This window comes from Aethalodelphis obliquidens, unplaced genomic scaffold (assembly GCF_003676395.1).
Source record: "Aethalodelphis obliquidens isolate GAN/ISIS:26980383/991018 unplaced genomic scaffold, ASM367639v1 scaffold11, whole genome shotgun sequence".
Classification (NCBI taxonomy): Eukaryota; Metazoa; Chordata; class Mammalia; order Artiodactyla; family Delphinidae; genus Aethalodelphis; species Aethalodelphis obliquidens.
The window spans coordinates 44,674,962-44,697,509 of NW_020837955.1; the positions used below are offsets into that span (position 1 = coordinate 44,674,962).

Sequence of the window (22,548 nt, forward strand, 5' to 3'; positions counted from 1 at the left end):
CGCGCGGCCGGTGGGCGGCGAGCCGGGGGGCGCCGCGGCGCTGCTGCCCCTGCGCTCGGCGCCGCTCCTCATGGCCGGACCGGAGTGCGCGCCGCGGCCAGAGTCCGGGACATGGCCCGCCCGCCGGGCGAGGAGCAGGAGCTGGAGCGACTGGCAGCGCTCGCCTTGCGCCCCAGGCTCGGCGTTCGCGGGTCCCGGCCGCCCGGGCGGCTCCGCCGAACGCTAGCGCGCGGGGGCGGGGCCGGGGCGGGGCCGGCGGGAAGGAGTCGGGGCGGAGCGAGCGCAGGGGGCGGAGACGGGGCGGGGCCGGAGCGGGGTTCGGCGAGCGGCTACGGGTACCCGCCTCCCGCCTCAGTAGGGGCAGATGCAAAGCACGACGACGCGGCGGCAGAGCCAGGAGAGAAGGAGTGGGCCCCTTTGGCCTTTGTGAACAAAGGTGGCTTGCGGACTGCTGCCGCCCGACCCGAGGAAGCCTTAAACCTCATCCTGCGGTTCTGCCCTTGGCGAGACCACGCGCGGGACCCGGGATGGGGTGGCGGGAAACGGCTGTGCGGGGGCCGAGGCCGGGTCGGTGTCAGGACGCGCAGCCCCGCGGTCCCGGGTCCGGCGCCGATACCCCCATGCGGCTGCACCGCCGAGGGAGGGACGGAGGTGGCGGCGCGGAGTCGGGCCCGGTGCGCGAGCCCCTCTCCGGTCGGCCGGCCCAGAGCCTGACAGCGAGCGCGCGCGCACACGCACGCACGGGCGCGCCCGGGGTCACGGCGACGCTGGGCACACGCGCCTGCGCTCTCGGGGTACCCTTGGTTGGGTCTCCAGTCCGGCCCTCAGTGTAGTCCGCCCGGCACGGTTCCCGAGCGGAAACCCTTGGCGACGGTCCGCGCCTCAGGCCGCCCGGGGACCTTGTACAGCGTATGGGGGTGGGGGGTGTGGTCCGAGGCGCGATTTGACCTCGATGCGCCTCCCGACATTCGATTGGCCGGGAGGGACCTCGCGGATAAAGCGCTCTGCACAGCCAACGACCCAGGAGAAGACTCTCAGTACCGCCCAGCTCCCTGCGCCTAAGACTTTTTCACTGAAGAATTGTTTTGTTATGAGTTGTCTTAGACTTTTGGAAGCCTTTGCCTCCTTAGGTTCTGCCCGCAGAGCTGGCGGTTCCTTCCTACCCTAGGAAGTCCTGAAAGGGCCTTCCGCTGCCCCACCATGACAGAGGACCACCCACCCCTGCCCCGCCTTGACAGAAGACCACCCACCCGGCTTGGAGGCCAAGGCACCAGGCCCTGCGGGTCTCTCCCGCCACCGCCCGTCCCTCCGTGGACATCTTTCAGCCCCCCCGGGCTCTGTCCTGCCCTCGCAGCCCCTCACCTGGCTCGCCCCCCCCTCAAGTAGTGGCACTCAGTCTTGGCTGTTCCCGCTTCCCGTCCACTGCCCGAGGTAGAACTACGCTTGTCCCCGACCCCACCTTTGAAATTCGGTGGAGCCCCTTGACCACTGTGACCTGCTTGACCAATGAAATGTGGGCAGAGGTGAACTGTGTCATTTCTGAGCCACACTTCAGGAGCCAGTGTCCAGACTGGCCATACGTGCCCCCCTGGCCAAGAGGAGTCCCCATCACTTGGCGACCACCTTCCAACCAGCAGTGGATGCACAGAACAAGGGAGAAATCGGCCACTGCGGGAAGCCCTCGAGATTTGGGAGGTGTATTTACCGCAGCATAACCGGGCCGACTGCCACCTGCCGTGCATCCAGTCTTGAGTTAAACTCCAGGGAGGCGAGTTCCCTGGGCTCTGGGCTCCCAGGCTGGGCTCAGCCTCCTTATGCTGAGCTGCAGGCGCTCTCGGAACATGGCTCCCTCCTACCATTGCCCTCTCCCAGTCAGCATGTTGAAGGCACCCAGCTCAGCGCCGGCACAGAGGAGGGGCTCTGTAGGCATCCTTCCGGGGCAGCAGCGAGTGAAGGAATGTTTCTGAAGACGGTGGGGGGGGGGGGCACCGAGGCAGAGTGTCACCCCAGGCAGGCTGAGAGCAAGGGGTGCAGAGTGGGCAGGAGACAGAGCAAAGGCCAGGAGCTGCCTCACGGGAGAGCAGACCAGGCTGCCACACTCCACCGAGGGCCACTGTGAAGTTCTAGGGGCCTGGGAGGGACTTACCTGTGAACGGGGAGGGGGCAGTGAGGCCAGCAAAGTGTCCCTGTGCCCAGGGGTGCCCACAATGATCAGGAACTTCAGCAGGGTGAGGACAGGGGCTTCTCCATCCTGTGCCAGTGACAGGGGACTGTCAGTGACTCAGTAACCAGATAAACGTGTCCACGACACCCAGCACATGGGAGCGCCCACACAGGATCGTGGGCAGTGCGTGATCACAGGACTGCTGCAGCTGGGGCGGTCGGCAGGGGTCCGAGCAAGTGACCTTGTGAAGACCTGGGGCCCAGGAGCTGTGATGACACTGTCCCTGAGATTGAAATGAGAGTGTGTGCGAGGGCAGAAAGTGGCCAGTGTCTCTGGCGGACGGCGAGTGCCCACTTAGGGCATGTGCAGAACAGCAGGGGTCTGATTTGTATTCAAGGCTCAAGCCCTGAAACCCAAACACAAACGTGCGTCAACCCATAATTCATCCAAAAAGCCAAGCTTCCTGAGAGGGTGGGATCGTTGGCAGAGTCTCCAGTTTTCATGTGTACTTTGTCCAATAGCATCATTCTGAAATTAACATGCTGCCTGCACCTTTGTAAATAGTCCTGTTTTTAAACTCCCTTCAGATTGCCCAATTTGAATGTGCTGTTTCCTGCTGGGAAACATACCAGAACTGGCCCCAGGAAACAGGAAACAAGCTCAAATGGGATTCGGATCCTGAGTTGCTAACTTATGTGGGAAACCATGAGTCCCCTTCCCAGTAGGAAATGGAAAACCAGGTCATCCCTGGCTGCAGTGCCATCCGACTTAGCCCTGGTGGGACATGGGACAAAGTACATGTGGAAGCAAGGAGGTGGGGAGCCAGGTGCTGGGTGGCTGGGTGGCTTAGTGATGGTATTGATTCTCGGGGTCATGGGGCTGCCTGGCTTCCGATGACTCCAGAGAGCATGAATGGGGAGAGGAAAATGCTCAGTGGAGAAGAGGAGCCCCATGGCTGCTGGGAAGGAATCCTTCCTCTCCGTTGTCATGGTACCAGGACTGAAGCACAAACTCGCCGCTTAACTCCATGAGGCTCCTAGTGTGTCAGTTCCCAGGGCTGCTGTGACAAAGGACCACAGACTTATGGGTGAAAACAACAGAAGTGTGTTTTCTCCCCATTCTGGAGGCCAGAAGTCGGAAATCAAGGTGTCAGCAGGGGTGGTCCCTTCTGGAGGTCCTGAGACGTCTCTCCCAGCTTCTGGCGGCTCCAGGAAGTCCGTGGCATCGCTCGGCCTGCAGAGGCATCACCCCAAGCTCTGCCTCCATCATCACATCGTCTTTCCATCTGTGTGTTCTCCTTTATCAGGACATTTGTCATAGGATTTAGGACTCACCTTAACGCAGGATGATACCTTCTTGATTTCTTTAACTTAATTACCCTCTTTCCAAGTAAGGTCACATTCACAGGTTCTGGGTGGACATATCTTTTGGGGGGCCACCACTAAACCCACACTACAGTCCACCGTCTGGTCCCCCCAAATCTAAGCCTATTCCATGCGCAGAATACATTCACCGCATCCCAGCATCCCCAAAATCTCACCGTTAGAGCTTCAACTCTAAGTCCAAAATCTCATCTAAATATTATCAGCTCAGAAGTCCCAAGTCCCACCATTAAATCAGGTCTGGGTGAGACTCCAGGTATAAGCTACCCTACAAAACACCTCTTGTGACCATCCCACCTCACAGATGAAGGAAAGAAGGCCTGGGAGGCAAGTAGCTGCCCAAGTTCCCAGCTGGAGCGTGGGAACGGCTCTGTTGACATCCAAGAACGACCCCCAGGCTCAGGCTTGAGCAGGAATGGGTGTTAGGACTCCCCCCCGCCCCGCACCCAGGAGACAGGCAGCAGACGCTTGGTTCTGCGCCCGCCCCCACTGCAGCCCTTCTTTTGCTGTGTAGCAGGATGCAGACAAAGGGACGCACGCAAAATATAAACGTTCTGGGAACTCCCTGGCGGTCCAGTGGTTAGGACTATGAGCTTTCACTGCCGAGGGCCTGGGTTCAATCCCTGGTCAGGGAACTGAGGTCCCGCAAGCCACGCAGGGAGAAAAAAAAAAAAAAAAAAAAAAAAACCTTAAAAAAAGTACAAATGTTCTGAAGTGTAAGAATGAAATAGCCCTTAGCAGCCACCCAACTCACCAGCAACCCCGCCCTCTGCCCCGGCCTGGACCGAGACACCACCCGTCCTTGGACCTCCACTGCATTGGTTCCTGGGGCTCTGCTAACAAAACCTGCAGAGCAGGCAGTTAAATCACAGAAATTTATTTTCTCACGGTCTGAGGCTGGAAGTCTGACATCAAGGAGTCAGTAGGACTGGTTTCTCCTGAGGCCTCTCTCCTTGGCTTGCAGACAGTCGTCTTCTCCCTGTGTCCTCACGAGGTCATCCCTCTGTGTGTCTGTGTCCTAATTTCCTCTTCTTATAAAGACACCAGTCACACTGGATGAGGACCACTCAATGACCCCATTTAATATTACTCACCTCTTTAAAGACCCTATCTCCAAATAAGTCATATTCTGAGGTACTGGGGGTCAGGGATGGGATTTGAGGGACACAGTTCAGCCCATAACACCCACCAGGTGCACCCCATCTCCTGCTTCCCCCGGCTCATATTATGGGCCAACTCGTCTCTTGATTTTTGGTTTTAGAATCTTATCATTCACATTTGCAGCTTATCATTTAGTTTTGCTGGTATGAAAAGCATTTCATACTCTATGAAGTCTCCTGGAATTTGCTTTTTCTGTCAAAAGCTGTTTCTAAGATTCATTCTTGTTGTTGTGAGTAGCTATTGTTGGTTCATTTCATGACTTTCTCTTTCTTGGCCTTTGGGGTCCTTCCCAGGTTTTGCTAAAATGAGTGAGGCTGCTGTGAATGTCTCTGCCCACGTGTCCTGATGAGACTCCAGAGGGGAACGGTGGGGGTCACTGCACGTGGGGATCCAGCCCGACAGGAGAGCAGGCTGCTCTCCCAGACGCCCCAAGTTCCGGTGGACACCCTGACAGAAGAATGAGCTACGGGCATGAACACAGGTGTTCCCAGACTTCTTCATTTTTGCCAACTGAGCAAGGGTAAAACAGTATCTCATTTCAGATAAAACTGTATTTCCCTGCTAGCTGGTAAAGTGGAGCATCTTTTTATATCTTTATTGGCCATTTTTTTTTCTCTCCTGGGAGTTGTTCGTTCATATCTCTTGCCTATTAATCTAAATGTAACTATTGTCTTAAGCTTTTTAAAATTGAATTATAGGAGTTCTTTATGTATTCTGCATGTTAATCCTCATTGGATTATATATTGTGGATACTAATCTTTATTGGATATGAAAATTGCCAATAACCTCTCATTTGGGGCTCAACTTTTAATTTTCCTTATGGTATCTTTTAGATAAACAAGAGTACTTTTAATGTAGTGAATTTATCAACATCTGTTTTTATGGTTAGTGCTTTTATATCCTGTTTAAGAAATCCTTTCTTAGCCTAAGAATAAAATAAAATTCACCCATATTTTGTTCTAAGAACGTATATAGAATAAAGTCTAGTTTCGACATACAGCATACATGCAGAAAATATTCCTCACTCCCTTGTTTGTGGAAGGGTTGTTCTGAATGGCATCACCTGCCATGACCACAGCAGAAATCCAAAGTGATCATTTTACAACAAGGCGGGCCTTATGTTAAAATCAGTGTGAAAGTCTTCAGTGGCTCTTGTAGCTGACACTTCGGGTTGCCTGCTCAGCGACCAGTCACCCCTTTCCTCACTCCTATCAGTACCTCCATTTGTTTTCCGGTATCACGGTGGCTGTGCGATGTGTCAGTGTGTATAGGCTGAACTACTTCTCCAGAATCCTCTTTCCTGCAGCTTTCCTAACTCGGCCCCAAGGGGCACTGTGCATGAGATTTGGCGGGTAAGGGGGTGCAGTGAGGTAGCAGCTGTAATGATTTTATACTTGGACGGCCAGGGCAGGGGCCCAGGTGTGGCTGCAGCTCGCACACAATGTCCTTTCTCTGCCAGCTCACCTCACTGGTTGGGGGCAGGCGTGCAGCTAGTCTGTCTCCCCGAGTCTTTTAGCTTCTCCAACTCCTGGGCTGGGTGTGTGTGTAGTTCTGTGACCATCGGTGCCACATGATCCATCCATCCTCGTGGGTTCCAGCTTGGGCTCGCTGGTCCCCCCTTTACCTCCACCTTCCCTTCCTGAGTACCTGCCCTGCACACTTCAAGCTGCAGCATCAGGCGGAGGGCAGCAGCCTTCAGAGATTGTCCAACCAGCCTCCGCAATGGCAAAGGTCAAATCCCTTAATGACGTCATCCTCTAGTGGCTCGCCGCCTGACTGATAAGAGGTATGCAGACCCTTTACCTGAGTGCTTGAGAAGTGCGAGGAGGGGGGGGGGTCCAGACCCACAGAGAAATCCTGATTGGTCCGAGCCCTGTGGTGGTCTCATTTCCTTTCTGCTGATTGGTCTAGGTAGCCGAAGCGATTCCGGCCAGATCTCAGAGGCAGTTACTGGGGGCTTCCTTCTCCTCCCGGGTGATGGGCGTCCGAGTGACGACTGCAACCGGGACAGCCATCCTGTGACCCCCAAGAAGACGTAGGTCTGCCTGCTGCAGACGGGAAGGTATAAAACGGGAAGGACTTTCAAGTTCTTGACGCCAGATGGTCAACTTGAAATGCGAGCCTTCCCGTGGGTAACCTGCGGTCCCCCGAAGAGCCCACCGGCAGGTGCCCCGCCGCCCGCTCCGCAGAGGCGCGCGCTCGCGCATCACGACACTCCGGGCCTCGGCACACATGTCCCCTTCGTCCGGAACGCCCCACCTCTGTGTGTGTCACCGACTGCCCGGCAGAGGAGGTCGCGGGCGGCGCGCCAGCGCTGCGGCGCTGCGGCTCCGGGCGGACCGCTGGAGTCTGGATGAGTGCCACGTGCGCAGGCGCACCAGACGCCCCGCGCGCCCCGCGACTGCGCGCCTTCCGCCCGGCTTGGCGCCTGCGGGCCTCCGTAAGGCTGGGCGTCTCCATAGCGACCGCGTGGGGCCGGCAGCTTCCGCTGCTGGACTGCCGCCCTCGGCGCCTGGGTCGTGCGGGCGTCGGGTGGGCTGGCGGGCGCCGAGGGTGAGGCAGGGCTGCGGGCCCGGGGTCGGGGCCGGGGGCCCCTCGAGAGAGGCTGGGGCGCCGGGTGATGGGGGGCGAGGGGCGGGCCGGGAGCGGGGGCGCATCCCCAGAGGCTGGGGGCACCGCGGGCTTGCGGGGTGCGGAGCTGCGGGGCCTCGAGGGCGGCCCGGCGCGGTGGAGAAACCGGGGAGGGCGCCGGGACCCAGAGCCGCCTCCCCGACCCCACGGAGCCCGCTCCGCCCGCTTTTAGGCCCTGTGGTTTTGCTCTCGGTCCTGAGGCCTTCTTTCTGTTCAGAGGTTTGCGGGAGATTGAAGCCTCTCTCCCGCTAAAACACAGAAAAGGACCCCAGGGGAGGCCCAGGGTCTTCAGGGAGCGCCGGCAGCCTGCGGTGGGTTGGCCCCCGCCACTCGTTAATTGCTTGACCTTTGGGCGGTTCCTCGTGTTTCCCATCCCTAAAATGGAGGGAGGGAGACGCACACACGTTTCCCAGGTGTTGGCTATCGAGAGTTTTTTTTTGTTTTTTTAACATCTTTAGTGGGGTATAATTGCTTTACAATGGTGTGTTAGTTTCTGCTTCATAACAAAGTGAATCAGTTATACATATACATATGTTCCCATATCTCTTCCCTCTTGCTGTCGAGAGTTTTGTATCAATGAGCGAAGGCTTCTGAGCCCTGAAACATTCCAGTGTTGGTTGTTATTGCCGGATAAATCGGGAATTAAACACGGACGTGTGCCTCACCGAATGAGGTTCTGGTGAAATACAGTTCTTAAACTTTGTGTCGAGCAAAACTATTGTTGAACAAGTAAAATTCAAGGTTCTAGTTTGACCGGTTCCCACCCCCAGCCTAATCTGGGTGCTAGCCAGACCCAGCGCTGATCGCTGAGTCAAAGCGGTAACCTGAGCTGTCAGGATTCTCCGTGGAGCGGAACACTAATGGAAATGCCACAGAACCGCGGGGCAAATAAGAAAGTGCGAACTTAGGAACCCCACTGCATTTAGAGAAGGGATATATTAGCTTGTGCGCTTTGAAATCTTCTGACTTGTTTTCATCCCTAAAATAGCCATTGCATTTTCCAGGAATTAAAAGTCAAATCTTGGAACTCCACGGTGCAAAGGAGGAGCAGAACATTTTAATCTGAACCTTCTTGCAGTCCAGTTTGTTTTACAGAAGTCACGTTTATGATACTGATTATTAGAAACAATGGTCTTTGTAAGCAAACACAAATCCGCCATGAGCTAGACAGTGAGTGTGCCCGTGTACCTAGTTGTTGCTGCATCTCCCCTCCCTGTCTGCAGGTGACTCCAGACCCGGGAGGATGAGCGGTGGTCCCCGGAGGATTGCTTCCTCCTGGCTGACGGATGGAGGGAAGCAGCTCCTGCTAGGCTGCCTGTGGGGCTGCTGATCCCGGAGAGCGGCGCTGGGCAGGCTAGGAGCAAACCTGCGTCCCCCTCCAGGGAGGCTCACGAGGGTGTCAAGGGGGTCATCCTCTCTTCATCAGTTTTAGACTTGAGTCACAGTGGTCTTCACCATTTAGGAGCGATCTTTAAAGTTCCCAACCTCAGAGTGAGTGGGGCACCTCTGGGGCATGGTACGTATGTGCGACATAGCTGTGATTGAAGGCTCTTCTTACGTGCAGTTTTCTTTTAGAGAGAAATTCGAGAATGAGATAGAGGAGGGTTAACTTGGGGTTTTGTGTGCTGCTCTGATGTCCTCTGATGTCACAGATGATGAAGACTCTGATGTCCTCTCCTGGGTTTGGGGGGCGACTTGCCGAAAACACCCTTGGCCTCTTAATCAAAACACAACACCCCTAAAATAAGTGCAGTAAAAACTGTCACCCACAGCTTTGCAGATGTCACAGGCTTGACTCTACCTGGTGCCTCTGGTGCCTTCACCAGGTCCGGCCCTTGCCTGCTTAAGATCTAGTGGGTCTGTCTCCTCCCGCGATTTATAGAACAAGGTTCCATCACACAGCCTTGAGGGGAGACGGGCAGGGGCCCTCACCAGCTGTTCTGTCACTGCCCAGCAGTCACGTAATTTCCTTAAACCTCATCATGTCCTCACCTGGAAGATGGGAATGAGAATCTATTTATGGGTTATTAGGGGAATTAAATGATAAGCATATAAGGCACAGTGTCCTCAGCATGGTACACACAGCCACGCATTGCACTGTTACCCTGTTGATTGACGGTTTTGAGTGCTTTTACAAAAGCCGTGTACTTAGATTTTAAGTAGCTACTTAGTTTATTAACCCCGTTTGTGTCGCACGCCCTGTTTTTCCCGTCAGGCAAGCACTGGTCTTGGGGTCTCTCTTCTTAGCACTGACCTCCATGAGTGATTACTGGTCATCCTCTAAGGCACCACTTTTAATGAAGCAAATGCTCTCAGCTCTGAACAAGGAACCCAACAGTGTCATGCATAAAGAAAGAAGGAGGACATTCCAGGCCTTCTTCAGGCTTAATGAAGAAACTTTGTTTATGCTTCTCAGAAAACAGAGACGTCAATATACATTTTACTACCATGGCAACAAATCACTGAGTGAGGTGGCCACGCAGAGTGGTGGACTTTTAGGGGTTACGGGTGCATTTTGCAGCCATAGCAACACTCTCTGGAGCCACCATTATCACTTCCAGAGACCCTTATGATCAGGGAACACTGACCCCCATCTTCACACGGCCTCACAGAACCGAGGAGGGAGGACGGGCTCGTGTGATGCAGTCAGGCCGGCCCCTGTGGGGCGATGGCAAATGCTAGCTTGTCTCTCTGAGATTTCCTTTTCTGGTGTTTACCAGGATCTGCGGCTTCAGCGCTGGGGCTGAGAGAGCAAGAGCCTGAAGCTGACCTGGCGGCCAGGCCAAGAGTGTCCCGGCGCGAAGGCGTCCCCACACTGTGTCCAGTCGCCACTCACTCCCCAGAGGCTGCGCCCGCCGCCAACAGCAAGCGACGGTGCCGCATCTTAGCTGCTCAGGGATTGTGTTCTCAGCATATTTGTGGAGTGTGGTTTCCAGCCGGTGTCTCTCAAGTTTCTGCCTTAAACTTGAAGGGACTTGGAAGGTGGTCTTGGCAGCAGAGTTGGGAGCTGAGAAACTGGTGGAAAAGGAGCGGCCTGCAGGCGCCACGTGCTGTGCTCCGCGGGCTTTAATAGAGCAGCGCAGTCGTGACGACCGGTGCTTCCCTGCACCCCTGTGTGCCAGGCGCTGCTCACTTGCTGCACCCGGAACAGGCCAGGCCTCTGGAGCACAGAGAGTTCGGGAACTCGCTCTAGGTCACACAGCTCATAGATTTTCAAAACCTAGATTTGAACCCAGGCAGCTTGGCTTCCAGACCAGTGCCCTTAACGCCTACACTCTGCTGCCCTGGTAAATAGAGACACGTAAATACGTACGTGTGTATAGTATACGTGATCATGTAAATCTATGCAGCGTGTATCAACAGCATTAGAGAAGGGATGTCTGTCACCCACAGTCCTGCCGCACTGTGACTGTAAAATCGTACTTGCACGTATCGCGGGGGGAGGGTCAGTGTGCGTGTGCCCTGTCCTCCCCCCTTCGTACTGTCCTGTCTTATTTACGATCCGACCTGAGGGCCCACCGCGTGACGTATCAGACTTCCTGACGTGATGGTTACTGGCTGTTTCTGTGCGGCCGTTGCTACCACAGAGGACGCCAGAGCTAACGCAGCGTGTGTGTTCTTTGGTTTCCTTTTCTGTGTCTCCTTGCATGAGAACCAAGGCCCGGGCGTGGCTCCTGCCCTCGTTCTCTGGGCAGCGTGGGCCCGGGAGGGAGAATAGGATTCAGATGCCCTTGGGGATGAAGTTGGATGTTAAAGGATAGTTGATGGGAGAGGTGTGATGTGTGCAGTGGTGGCGTCTGAACTGCCAGCCGGGCGAGACGCAGCATCTCCAGACCAGGAAGCCACTCTAGCAGCTGCGCGGTGAGGCCTGGCCTCGTTTTCCTGACACTTGTGTCTCCCGTTTAAACGATTTAAGGATAAATGTTATGGGTTTTCTTTGAACTTGGCATGTATGATTACAGTCACCAGTGGAAGCGCTTTGAGGATGTGGCATGTTTTAAATTTAGTTGTTTGACAAAAACATTCTCTCTTTCTCCCCGTGGCAGCAATCGCACCGTCAGCGGAACGCCCTCTGCACGGTTCCTAAGCGCTTCTCTCAGGGGCTGCCTAACCTCACCTGGCTGCACCTCCGCTCTAATGGGATCACAGCGCTGCCTTCTGGGGTCGGCTGCCACAAGTGAGTTGCACGTTTCTTTTCCCAGGTTAGGAGGTCACCATCATCTCCTTCAAATGCCCGAGTGCCTGTTCTTTGGCTGCCTAACCACACCCCACCCCACTGAATGTCGACTGTAGAGCAGAAGCGTGTAATGGCGTTTTCAAAGCCAGCTCGGAGGTGCGGTGGCTGCAGGTACCAAATGCACCTGTACGGTTATAGTTTAGGACGCGGAGCGCCGCGGAGCACGCCGGTACCACAGCGCCTCTGCTGGGTGGTCCACGCGGCTTCTGCAGCCGGTTCCACCTCTGACTCCCTCACGTGAAGCTGCCTGAAGGGTCAGAAATACCGTACTGAAGAACCTAGGGGTAAGACGGGAATAAAGACACAGGCCTACTAGAGCAGGGACTTGAGGATGTGGGGAGGGGGAAGGGTGAGCTGGGACAAAGTGAGAGAGTGGCATGGACATGTGTACACTACCAAACGTAAGGTAGATAGCTAGTGGGAAGCAGCTGCGTAGCACAGGGAGATCAGCTCAGTGCTTTGTGACCACCTGGAGGGGTGGGATAGGGAGGGTGGGAGGGAGGGAGACACAAGAGGGAAGAGATATGGGAACATATGTATATGTATAACTGATTCACTTTGTTATAAAGCAGAAACTAACACACCATTGTAGAGCAATTATACTCCAATAAAGATGTTAAAAAACAAAAACAAAAAAACCAAAACAAACAAACAAACAAAAGAAATACTGTCCATGAATTAAACCAGCAGCTTTGCTCCCAAGGGCCCGTGTGTAACTGCGCTGGTTCCTGGTAAATAATGAGTCATTCTTCCTTTCTGGGAAAATCAGAAACCCCAGAGCAAGCTCTGTGCCACCCAGCCACATTCCTGCCTCTCCGATGCCGGGCGTCTCCTACCACTCCCACTCTAGAACTGGGGCCAAGCTGCCTACCCCCTTCACCCGCCCCTCCCAGCAGCCACAGGTCAGCCGGCACGCCCCAGTCCTGGAGCCACATGCAGCGTGAGGCCACCCCACTCTCCTGGCCCCTGTGTCTCAGTGCCCAGTCCTTCTATGCCAGCTTCTTAACCTTTAGGAAACCTCATTACGTGAATTTCAGACACGCCTTTAACATTAGTGCACGCTGGACAGAGGGAAAAGCACGTGCAAGGGCCATGAGGTGGCCGTGTCCTTGGGCATGGGAGGGGCAGCAGGGAGGCCATGTGGTGGAACAGAGGAGGGAAGGGGCTGGAGGTGCCTGCAGAGGCAGTCGACCAGAGCTGGTAGGCGCGATCGTTAGTTTGAATTTCATCACGAAAGAGGCAGGAAGTCACAGACGGTTTGAAGGGAGGGACGGGGCTTTAAGATCACTCTGAAAGGAGGGGTGAGCGTGCCGCAGCGTGGCCAGTTAGGCTGCTGCAGCCGTCCACGCAGGAGAGCCGGGGGATTCAGGTGGGATGGACGGCGTGGGAGGAACAGAGGGGTCCAAGGGTGACCCCCTTCCTGCTAGAGTCATTGCAGCCCCTGTGAAATGGCAGAGTAGAGGCGCAGAGGCCCTTCACTTGCCTGAACTATTGCTCACTGGCTTTAAAAGTATGTTTAAAGAAGTGAGTATTTTGTCTGTGTAACAGCGAAAACCCCCGTGCGCCATCCGTGCCTTTTCAGGCTCTGCAGGGAAGCAGCTAGTTTCTGTTGACAAGTGGGTGTCTCCGGCAGGGTGGGGACACCCCCGGGAGCTGTCTTCCTGGAGCTCCCGGGCCTTCCTGGACCCACTGGGTCGGCGCCTGGTTGCCTAGAGCAGTGTCCTCAGCTCCGGCCAGCGCGTCTGCCAGCGGCAGTGTGACAGGCAGCCATGCCTTCTCTGCTTCCACCTGGTCCCCGCCAGCGCGACCCGGTGGCCCCAGGCGTCTCTGAGTGTGTGTCAGGGAGGCTTGGGGGGGCTCCGCTCTTCACGGGGAACTGGGCTGGTGTGTCGAGGGCAGTCTCATGCTTCTGGTCCATGGCTGTCTTAGCAAAATGGCACTCAGTTCTGGAGAGTAATTGCTCCTCGAAGGATAAAAACTAACTAGGGCTTGTGCTCATAAGCACTATTCTTTATTCTAAAATAAATACATGGTCTCAAATTTTGGAATTCTTTGACTTTGCCAGTCAAAGCCACCTGCTTAATGTCGTCTAAGATATAATTTTGCGTGTGATTTATAACCAGTTATATCATTAAAATTAGATCAGCTTGCTAAAGAGCTGAAACATTCATTAGAAATTTTAAGTAATTATGGGCTTATTGAAAGCCTTAAACTTTCCAAAAAGCCTAATTAAAACAATGCCAGAGGGCTTCCCTGGTGGCGCAGTGGTTGAGAGTCCGCCTGCCGATGCAGGGGACACGGGTTCCTGCCCCGATCCGGGAGGATCCCACATGCCGCGGAGCGGCTGGGCCCGTGAGCCATGGCCGCTGAGCCTGCGCGTCCGGAGCCTGCGCTGCGCAACGGGAGAGGCCACAACAGTGAGAGGCCCGCGTACTGCAAAAAACAAACAAACAAGCAAACAAAAACACAACGCCAGTGTTCACATTCTCCCGCTCTCAGTGTCTTGGATGTGTAAGCTTGCTAGCAGGGAGAGAAGGTTTACAAAGGCCCATCAGTATATGTGCTTCCTTAGGCAAACGACCCCAGGCCAGTATATAATGTGTGGCGTTCAGTTGAAAGTCCGTGAAATGCAATAATCAGTGGTTTACTGATAGTATTTGTGAATTTATCACTTAAAAGTGTGCACAAGAATATTCTAATGTATTATTATATAAGGTGGAAAAATCCCCTGTACACTTTCAGGTTCATAGTTGGCTAACATGCCCCCCCCAAAACAAACAAACAAGTAGACAAACAAGTGGGCTGGAACATCCTTGGCTTTGAGAAAGGCGTGTTGGAAGGTCCAGGGTACGTGGCTGCCTGCACATCCTGTTGAAGAATCTTAGAAGAGCAAACGCCGTCCTCCTTGGCTATTTTTTGTATTAGCGAAATTAAAAGAGGACTAAACCAAAACCAATACGTTGAAGTAACGATGTTTAACTAATTTGCCTTTGTGTTTACCAAGGAAAGTTTAATTCCCCAAGTTTACTTCTTAAAAACTTTAAATAATAGGAAAATCCAAGACAGTAAAGGGAAAGAGAATTGTCTGCTCCTCAGGTAATCCGATTTTCCTTTAGGGCTGCCAGTCAAAAAGTTAAACTTGGTTTAAATGAATACTTACTAGAGCTCTCAATTCTGTGTCTGTGAAACTATATTTTCTCCTTTCACATCCTGGGGACTCTGGTCAGTGTGGTGTTGAATTTTAATTTTTTCACCTTCCAAGGAAAATGAGACGCGAGACCGTCCCTCCCTCTAGCTGGAGCGTCATTTGCTGATGGGGTCTGCAGGGGGCTGTCTGCAGGACAGCTGAGGATGTGGGTACAGGTTAGCCTGCATTCCAGGCCACTCTGCTCCCCATTGGTCTCCCAGGGCTGCTCAGGGCATGGAACGTCACGCCCAGTGACAGAGAAGGCAGGCGGAGCTTCTCTGTCCCTCCCGGGGCTGTGAGGTCCTCCCCCGTGAGACCGCAGCTGTGTCTGCTGCAGGGCAGGTGTGCGGGGCGCCAGACTGTCCCTGGCGATTAAATAGTGCCTCGCCCCGAGGATTCCTCAGTCTCTCGGTGAAGCCTGGGTGGAGCAGGGCGGGAGACGGGCGTCCTGCCTCTGCCTGGACGCCCAGGAGAAGGGGCCGTCACACCCCGTGGCTGAAACACTGAACGAGCCAGGGCATCTGAAGTCTTTTTACATCCCTGAAAGCAACAGAGAAAGAGAAAATGATCATTAATAACGACGGAGCCCTGATGAAATGTGGAAAAGCAAAAGCAGCCGAACACAAGGGGCGACGTAGAGTTTGATGTGAACCATTTGTCGTCCGTTGTCGTTCAGTTCGTAAAGTTTTATTGGACATCTTCTTCCTGTCTATGATACGTCTTTTGCCAAACCTTGTAAGGGATATTAATAGCTATTAAGTGACAGAAGAGATCCCTGGTCAAGTACTGGGAGAAACACCCCTTCACCATGTTTCCTGGCTTTGAGACTTCAAAGAGGCCTTAGTGTGCGAATTCTTCATCTCTAAGCAGAGCAGATACTCTGTCTCCTGGACATCCTTCCGTGACTGTTCTCAGGCAGGGCGATTGTGCCCCAGTGGACGTTGGCATCATCTGGAGATCTTGTGGTTGTCACAGCTTGGGGAGGGGGGGGCATCTAGTGGGGTGAGGCCAGGATGCCGCTAAACACCCACTGGGCACGGGACGGTCCCCCCAACAAAGAACTGCCTGGTCCCAAGTGTCCGCAGTGCTGAGGCCCAGAGCCTGACCAGATGCTGAGACGTGGAGTCTATTTGCTGGTGGGGGCAGAGCATGGGCTAAACGTCTGCATTGAAGCCGCTCCCTTAAAGAGAAGACAGGTGAAGAAATTTGATGGTCATTTGATTTTCTGCTTTTAAATTACATATTTTTTGTTTTGTTTTAAAGGCATTTGAAAACTTTGCTTTTAGAAAGAAATCCTGTCAAGATGTTACCTGTGGAGCTGTAAGTGCTAAAACAATAAAATAAAAGACAGTTTTAAACGCGGCCTTCTGCAGTTACCAGACCTGTAATGCAAATTCAGGCCTGACCCAGCAGGGAAGCCCAGCCGATGCTTTAACTCCCTTCCACGCCATCCTTCTGCCCCTGAGACAACACAGATCCGATCGCAAGAGCTGTTGCTGCTGTGACATGTGTCCTACATGTGAGCACAGGGTACGAGCAATGCAAACGCGGAGCCCTGTACCTGCTGCTCAAGGAAGACCGGCATCAGGCCTTTGTGGACCCAGGTGTGCTTGTGAGTCCACCTGCCCCCTCCCCCCAGGCCAGCGTGACTTTTGTTCATCCTTCACTGCTTTCCTTGAAAGCGTTACCGCTTACTATCCCTACACAATACATGTTTAAAGGGCCTTCCTTTCAAACTTTCTCTAAGTTGCATCATCCCTTGCGTATTCTTGGTGACCTGGCGTTTGGGGGCTCAGCACGATGTCTTCCAGGCTTGTCCATGTGGATGTGGACAGCTGTTGTGTGTTCATTTCTGTTCCTTCTCCAGTGAACGGTTAGCTCCATTGCCTCCTTCCTGTCTTCTGTGCTGCTGTTTTCGTGAATTTTGCTTTGATATGTGTAATGGATCCAGTAGAGACTCTTTGAACTGTCTTACTTACGTTTTCTCACATGGCCGCCCTTCTGGTGCTCTTCATCTCTTCTTGCAGTTTCGTGCTTCCATCTGGGCTGACGGTGTTGGCCTAAAGATCTGTCTTTTGTGTTATATTGAGTCTTATTATAATGAATTATTTCAGGATTTTAAAAGGTCATCTTTATTTTCCCTTCTTTTTTTTTTTTTTTGCGGTACGTGGGCCTCTCACTGCTGTGGCCTCTCCCGTTGCGGAGCACAGGCTCTGGACGCGCAGGCTCAGCAGCCATGGCTCACGGGCCCAGCCGCTCTGCGACATGTGGGATCTTCCCAGACTGGGGCACGAACCCATGTCCCCTGCATCAGCAGGCGGACTCTCAACCACTGCGCCACCAGGGAAGCCCTTCCCTTCATTTTTGAAGGTTGTTTTAGCAGACTGTATAGGCTCCTAGACTTTAGGCATCGTGACTGCTTTAGAAATACCTTTATTGTCTTGTGGACTCCACTGTCTGTCGAAAAGTCAGCAGTCTTACTGGTTTTCCCTTAGAAGTAATACATCTTTTTTCTCTTTTTGTTTAATTTTCAGTAGTTTGTTTGGTTTTGTTTTTATAAATTTATTTATTTACTTATTACTTATTTTTGGCTGCGTTGGGTCTTCCTTGCTGCACGTGGGCTTTCTCTAGTTGTGGCGAGCGGGGGCTGCTCTTCATTGTGGTACAGTGGCTTCTCTTGTTGTGGCACGTGGGCTCTAGGCACGTGGGCTTCAGTAGTTGTGGCACCCGGGCTTAGTTGCTCCGTGGCATGTGGGATCTTCCAGGACCAGGACTCAAACCCGTGTCCCCTGCATTGGCAGGCGGATTCCTAACCACTGCATCACCAGGGAAGTCCCTGTTTACAGTTTTTGTGTTTTGCCGTTTTGCTTGACTTTAAAAACTATCTTTGCTGGCGTTCACCCTCCTTCTGTTTGGTGTCACTATGGGTCCAGTTCGCCTCTGGCTCTAAGTCGATTGTCCACAAGCAAATTGGACAAATACATTCATTTCTAGTCACTGCTTAGGATTTTTTAAAGCATATCTTTGCCCACTTTGTGAACTGTTTTTCTTTAAAAACACTGATCCCCAGCGTGTAGTGGTCAGGACTTCGCCATCCTGGACTCGCGTGTGCCGTGCCTGGTGCAGACACAGCGTGTCCTGCTCGGCCGCCCTCGGGGGTCCCTTGGGAGGAGACCTGGGCCTGGGGTCCCATGAGGCGGTTGCAGTCATGCCAGCACGTGACATCCAGGTGCTCACCTGGTTCTCCTGTTTGGATTCCACACTCTCCGAAAAATGTGAAAGAAAAGTTTTTGCTTCAGGAAACAAAGTTGTAAACCACTGACACTGAACATATTTTGTAGAATTTAATATTTTATTGTGTAATTAAAACCCATTGTCTTTCAACCCCAATTGTAGTTTCTATATGTATTTATACAAAGAGGGCTATACTGGTTCAAGTATAATAGATACATAATCGACTAGAAAAAAAGGTAGAAAATAGCTAAATAAATTCGGCTGAAAATGAATTCACTCCGTACAAGAAGGTAACTTGGACAGGACAAGGCTGTTTCAATGTGTTTAAGAACACAGGGGGCTGCGGGGTCTAGAGAGCCTGCCCCAGGGCTGAGGCCAGGCTTGGTGGGCAAGCCCCGCACCCTCACACCCTCACACCCTCGCACAGCTCCAGGCCCAGGCCACCGGGCTGTCAGCACATCTGTGTCCCTGCACGTCCAGGGAAAGGAGACCGTGTGAGGCCAGGTGACACCCGTCTCTGGGAAGCTGTGGCCCTAGCGCCCGATGAGGGATCTGGCACAAATTGTGGATGAATACGCAGTGGGCCAATTTCCTCTCACATAACTTTACTAGAGATCAAAGTGTTTAAAAGGCAGCAAAAGCATTGCAGTAAAAACTACAGGTGTGTGGGCTGAACATCAATTAGAAGCAGATACTAGAAGGTCTGGATGGGGCAAATATCTTCATTTATATGGATTTATGTGCAGTGTGAGGGCCTGGGGCACAGGGACCAGCCCCTACCCAGCCTTCTGCGCAGGGAGCGGGCTCCAGGTTTGCACGCGTCTCAGGCGTGGACGTACAGTCTACTAAAATGGCCTTTTATTCACTGTCGATTTCCCCAGTTAAAAAGATGAGCGTAAGTGAGGCGCCACCTCCCCTGGTGGATTTATCCGCAGAGCGTGAGCCCAACGAAGAAGCCATTCATTCTCAGGAGGCAGAGGGAACCATGGTAACAGAAAAGGCAGGCTTTTTCCCACCTGTGGGAAAACTAGACCTGCGTGAGTGCAGAAGGTCCGCCGAGCCTCCGGAGGACTGGCCGAGCGAGGAGGAGATCCGGCGCTTCTGGAAGCTGAGGCAGGAGATCGTGGAGAACCAGCAAGCGGAGGTTCTGGAGCGCCAGCGCCTGCCGGCGGAGCTGCCCCCAGCCCTCACGGCGGTGCTGAGCGACAAGGAGAAGCGGCGACCCCGCCCGAGACCCGTCTTCAGGTAAAAGTTGAAAGCAAGGGTGTACTTTCTTGATCTCTGCGCGGCTGTAATATCATTTTGTGATTCTCTGTTAAGACGTCGGGTGGACGTATGTCCACGTCACCATCGTTCGTTACACGGCAGATGCCAGGCCTGGTTTAGGTTAAAGTTATGCAGAAAACAGGCTCAGAGGAAGAGGTTACACGAGAGAAAAACTCAAATCCTGTGGGGGGGGGGTGTGGGGGTGTGCACACGTGTGTGGATGTGTGAATATACAGAGAGAACGTGACTCAGTAACATTGGGGAATACAGCTCATACGTCGGCAAGGGCGGTGATGTCACGTCCAGGGCACAGAACATGGTTAGCAGCCACTCCGGTCTGTGGCCCTGCAGATGGTGTGAACACACGCCCCACGTGTCTGGTAAAAGTCTGTGGCGGGACAGTGAGGAAGGGCCCGTCTGAGAAGGCTGCCATTGGGCACTATTGGAAAACAGATTAAAGAGCTTTGATCCACGTGCAAGGTGTGCACGTGTCTACTGCACTGTTGTTTCACCTGTTCTGTAGGTTTGAAAATTTTTCAAAGTAAAACCTTGTTCAAGTGTGATTACCTGGCCGTAGCCCTGGGAGGGCTGGAGGTGTGCAGGGCAGGTCTCCCCAGCCCACAGACCCCCGAAACCAAGTTGTACCTCGTCCAAGTCAGTGCGAGCCTTTTCCCGGCATGGCACAGTTTTACTGGTCCCAGGTGTAGGTCCAGCCATGGCCTGGCCCGGGGAGCGGGGTGGAGGCCCTGATGGCCGACCCTGCCTACGTTGTGGATTCTGGGGGTGGCAACTGTCTGTGACCGTCGGGGCATCTCCATGCAGCCAGCCCGCGGCCCTGCACTCACCCTCGGGGCCGTCACGGGGTTCAGTGCGGTGCTCGGCTGATGCCCTGGTATCATCGTAGGACAAGGACGCCCTCCTTCAAGAGCGTCCTGCCCGAGCTGGCCCCATGGCAGCAGACCCAGGGCCGCACCGGCCTGCCGGAAGAGAGTATCGGCCCAGATGGAGCAGCGCAGGAGGTGAGGTCGGGGGCAGCGGGGCGGGCTTGGCCTCGCCTGGAAGCTGCTCCTCGCGGGCCGTGTGCCCTGGGCGGCTGCAGGCCCTCAAGTTCGCCGCCCCGCCTCTGCCCTGTTTCCTCCTCTGGTCCCTTGGTCTTCCTCTACCCGTCCTCTCCTGTCAATCACCCAGCTTACAGGTCTTGTTTAAGAAAAGTGGCTTAAAAATAACGTGCCTGTCGGGGGGGTGCACTCCTGCCTCTGCCCCGCGGGGCTGTTGCTGGCTTGGTCGGCCTCGGTGCGGGGCCAGCTCGGGCCCTGTCCTCACTGTCCCCTCTGTCTCCTCTGTCCTCCAGCCCCACCAACTGCCTGTCTCCACCACGCTCTGGGCCCGCGAGGCCGGCTGGCGTGGACGGCGCCCTCCACCTTCTGGTTGTGTTCGGCCAGGGGGGGCTCCGGCGGGAGGTCAGAGAGAAGCGGGGAGGGAGGCAGGGTCCCTCTGCCCTGCCCACCGCTCCCGCTGCTGGGTGCCGGCAGCCCCTCCTTCCCTCACCGCAGGGCCCCGGGGTGGCTGCCGCCCGTCCTCCTAGCAGGGCCCCTGCTCCACCTTGCGAATAGACCCTCCTGACATCACCCGCCTGAGTGTTTTCTCTTGGGACCCTGCGGATGCAGACGGTCCTCAGGGCACGTGTTCTAATGGGCCAGCGTGGTGGTCCCGACACCAGACGTGCTTTTCAAGTCGGGTTTCATGTCCTTCAGGGAGAGGCTGGGTGACGTTAGGCCCTCAGACCTGGTCAGGGTGCACGGTGGCCCTGCCCTGGAGCTGGCATCCTGACGGCAAGGACGCAGCCATCGGACAGCGAGGCTCAGATGTGACTGCATGGCCTGGGCCCCCGGGGCCATGGTGGTCGCGGGCCACGCCCCAGAGTGTCCCTCTGCGGGAGTCCAGGCTGCAGGGCGGGAGTGGGCCCTCGCTGTGCGTCCCGACGGCCCTCTGCCCCGCATCCAGGCAGGTCCCGCTGCTGCCCGGCTGTGGAAGCTCAGCATCCCCCCCGCCACTTGCTAAGCACCTCTGTCTCCGAGGCTCAGCTGCCCCCGCGGCCACCGTCCACACCCTCTGGCTCGGGTGGGCACCTGGCTGGGGACCTCGGGAGGCCGGGCAGGACGTGCCCCTCCCCCCAGCTCGGGCTCCCCAGTGCCCAGGGTGCCGCCCGCCTTCGCTGAGGGCAGCTCTTGAATCAAAGGGCGAGCAGCAGCTCTCTCCGTGGTTTCTGTGCCGTGGGCCCCGAGACCACGTTCGGTGGCCTCCTTGGCAACAGCGTGGGGACCCCGTCCAGTGGCTTAGTCTCCACACAGCCCCGCGGAGCACGTCACACTTCCTGGTTACCTGTGCCCCCGAGAACGCTGCCCTGTGCCTCTTGAGGAACCTTCCAGCCCACTTCCCAAGAGGTGGCAGAGACAAAGACAGGCCCCTGCGCCCAGGAGCACTGCCCCTGATGTCACAGGGCCACAGTTCCACGCGGGGCACCGGCTTGGGTTGGGGGCTCGGGAAGCAGCCTCGCAGGCGAGGCGGGCTCTGCAGGGGTGCAGAGGGGGTGCCCGGCCCTCCCTCGGGCCTGGAGCTGGGGGAGCACGTAGCCAGATTCTGCCGACACCGATCTCCTGCCTCATCGTGGAGATAGGACAGAGGCTCTCGCAGGGCAGCGGCCAGAGCCCAGGAGGGCCCAGCTGCTGTGACCCTGGGCACCAAAGGGCCCCTGACGCGGGCAGCGGGAGAGGCCAGGGCGAGTCTGGGATGGTGGCCAGGGTCTGGGCCCACGATGGAGGGCTCTGCTGAGAGGGGAGACTGAGGGCCAGATGTGCAGGTGGGGTGGGAGGGCGCTGACCATGGGACTCCGTGGAAGATCCAGGAATGGGGTCAGACAGGCAGGTGGAGACCCAGGCTGGAGACGTAGCATCCAGACCCAGAGTGCGTGGCGGGTGAAGCCCTGGCCCCGTCCCGGCCCCGTCGCCACAGCCGCAGCCTGGGCAGGGGTGGCTTCTGTTCAGCTCAGAGGCTCCCCAGCGTTGCGGTGCCGCTGTGCCCGCGTGGGCAGCGAGTCCCCTGGGCATTGCCGTGGGCGGTTCGCGGTGCAGCGGGCGAGACGCAGCCAACAGCACAGTGACACCGCGGGTGACGGGGCTGGAGAGACAGGGCTCACGCTCTTAGGTGAGGCTCGGGCGTCTGAGAGGAAGTGGACCGGTCAGCATCCCCTGGGCCCCGTGCAGGCCAGTGAATGCCTGAAGCCTTT

At 55.3% G+C, this 22,548-nt stretch overlaps 2 protein-coding genes across 2 annotated transcripts in view; one reads left to right on the plus strand and one right to left on the minus strand.

Annotated features, from left to right (window-relative positions):
- The window catches only part of STK32C (serine/threonine kinase 32C), an 82,683-nt gene extending 82,489 nt beyond the window's left edge, over positions 1–194 (minus strand). The window contains exon 1 of the mRNA XM_027113008.1: positions 2–194. Within this exon, the coding sequence (XP_026968809.1) occupies positions 2–72 (71 nt within the window). The 5' untranslated portion in view covers positions 73–194. The remainder of the gene's footprint in view (position 1) is intronic.
- The window catches only part of LRRC27 (leucine rich repeat containing 27), a 38,188-nt gene continuing 15,751 nt past the window's right edge, over positions 112–22,548 (plus strand). The window contains 12 exon segments of the mRNA XM_027111780.1: positions 112–601; positions 6,619–6,742; positions 6,996–7,071; positions 7,170–7,260; positions 8,564–8,829; positions 11,385–11,515; positions 16,026–16,082; positions 16,136–16,146; positions 16,229–16,366; positions 18,878–19,241; positions 20,167–20,281; positions 20,614–20,837. Coding sequence (XP_026967581.1) covers positions 112–601; positions 6,619–6,742; positions 6,996–7,071; positions 7,170–7,260; positions 8,564–8,829; positions 11,385–11,515; positions 16,026–16,082; positions 16,136–16,146; positions 16,229–16,366; positions 18,878–19,241; positions 20,167–20,281; positions 20,614–20,837 — 2,087 coding nt within the window.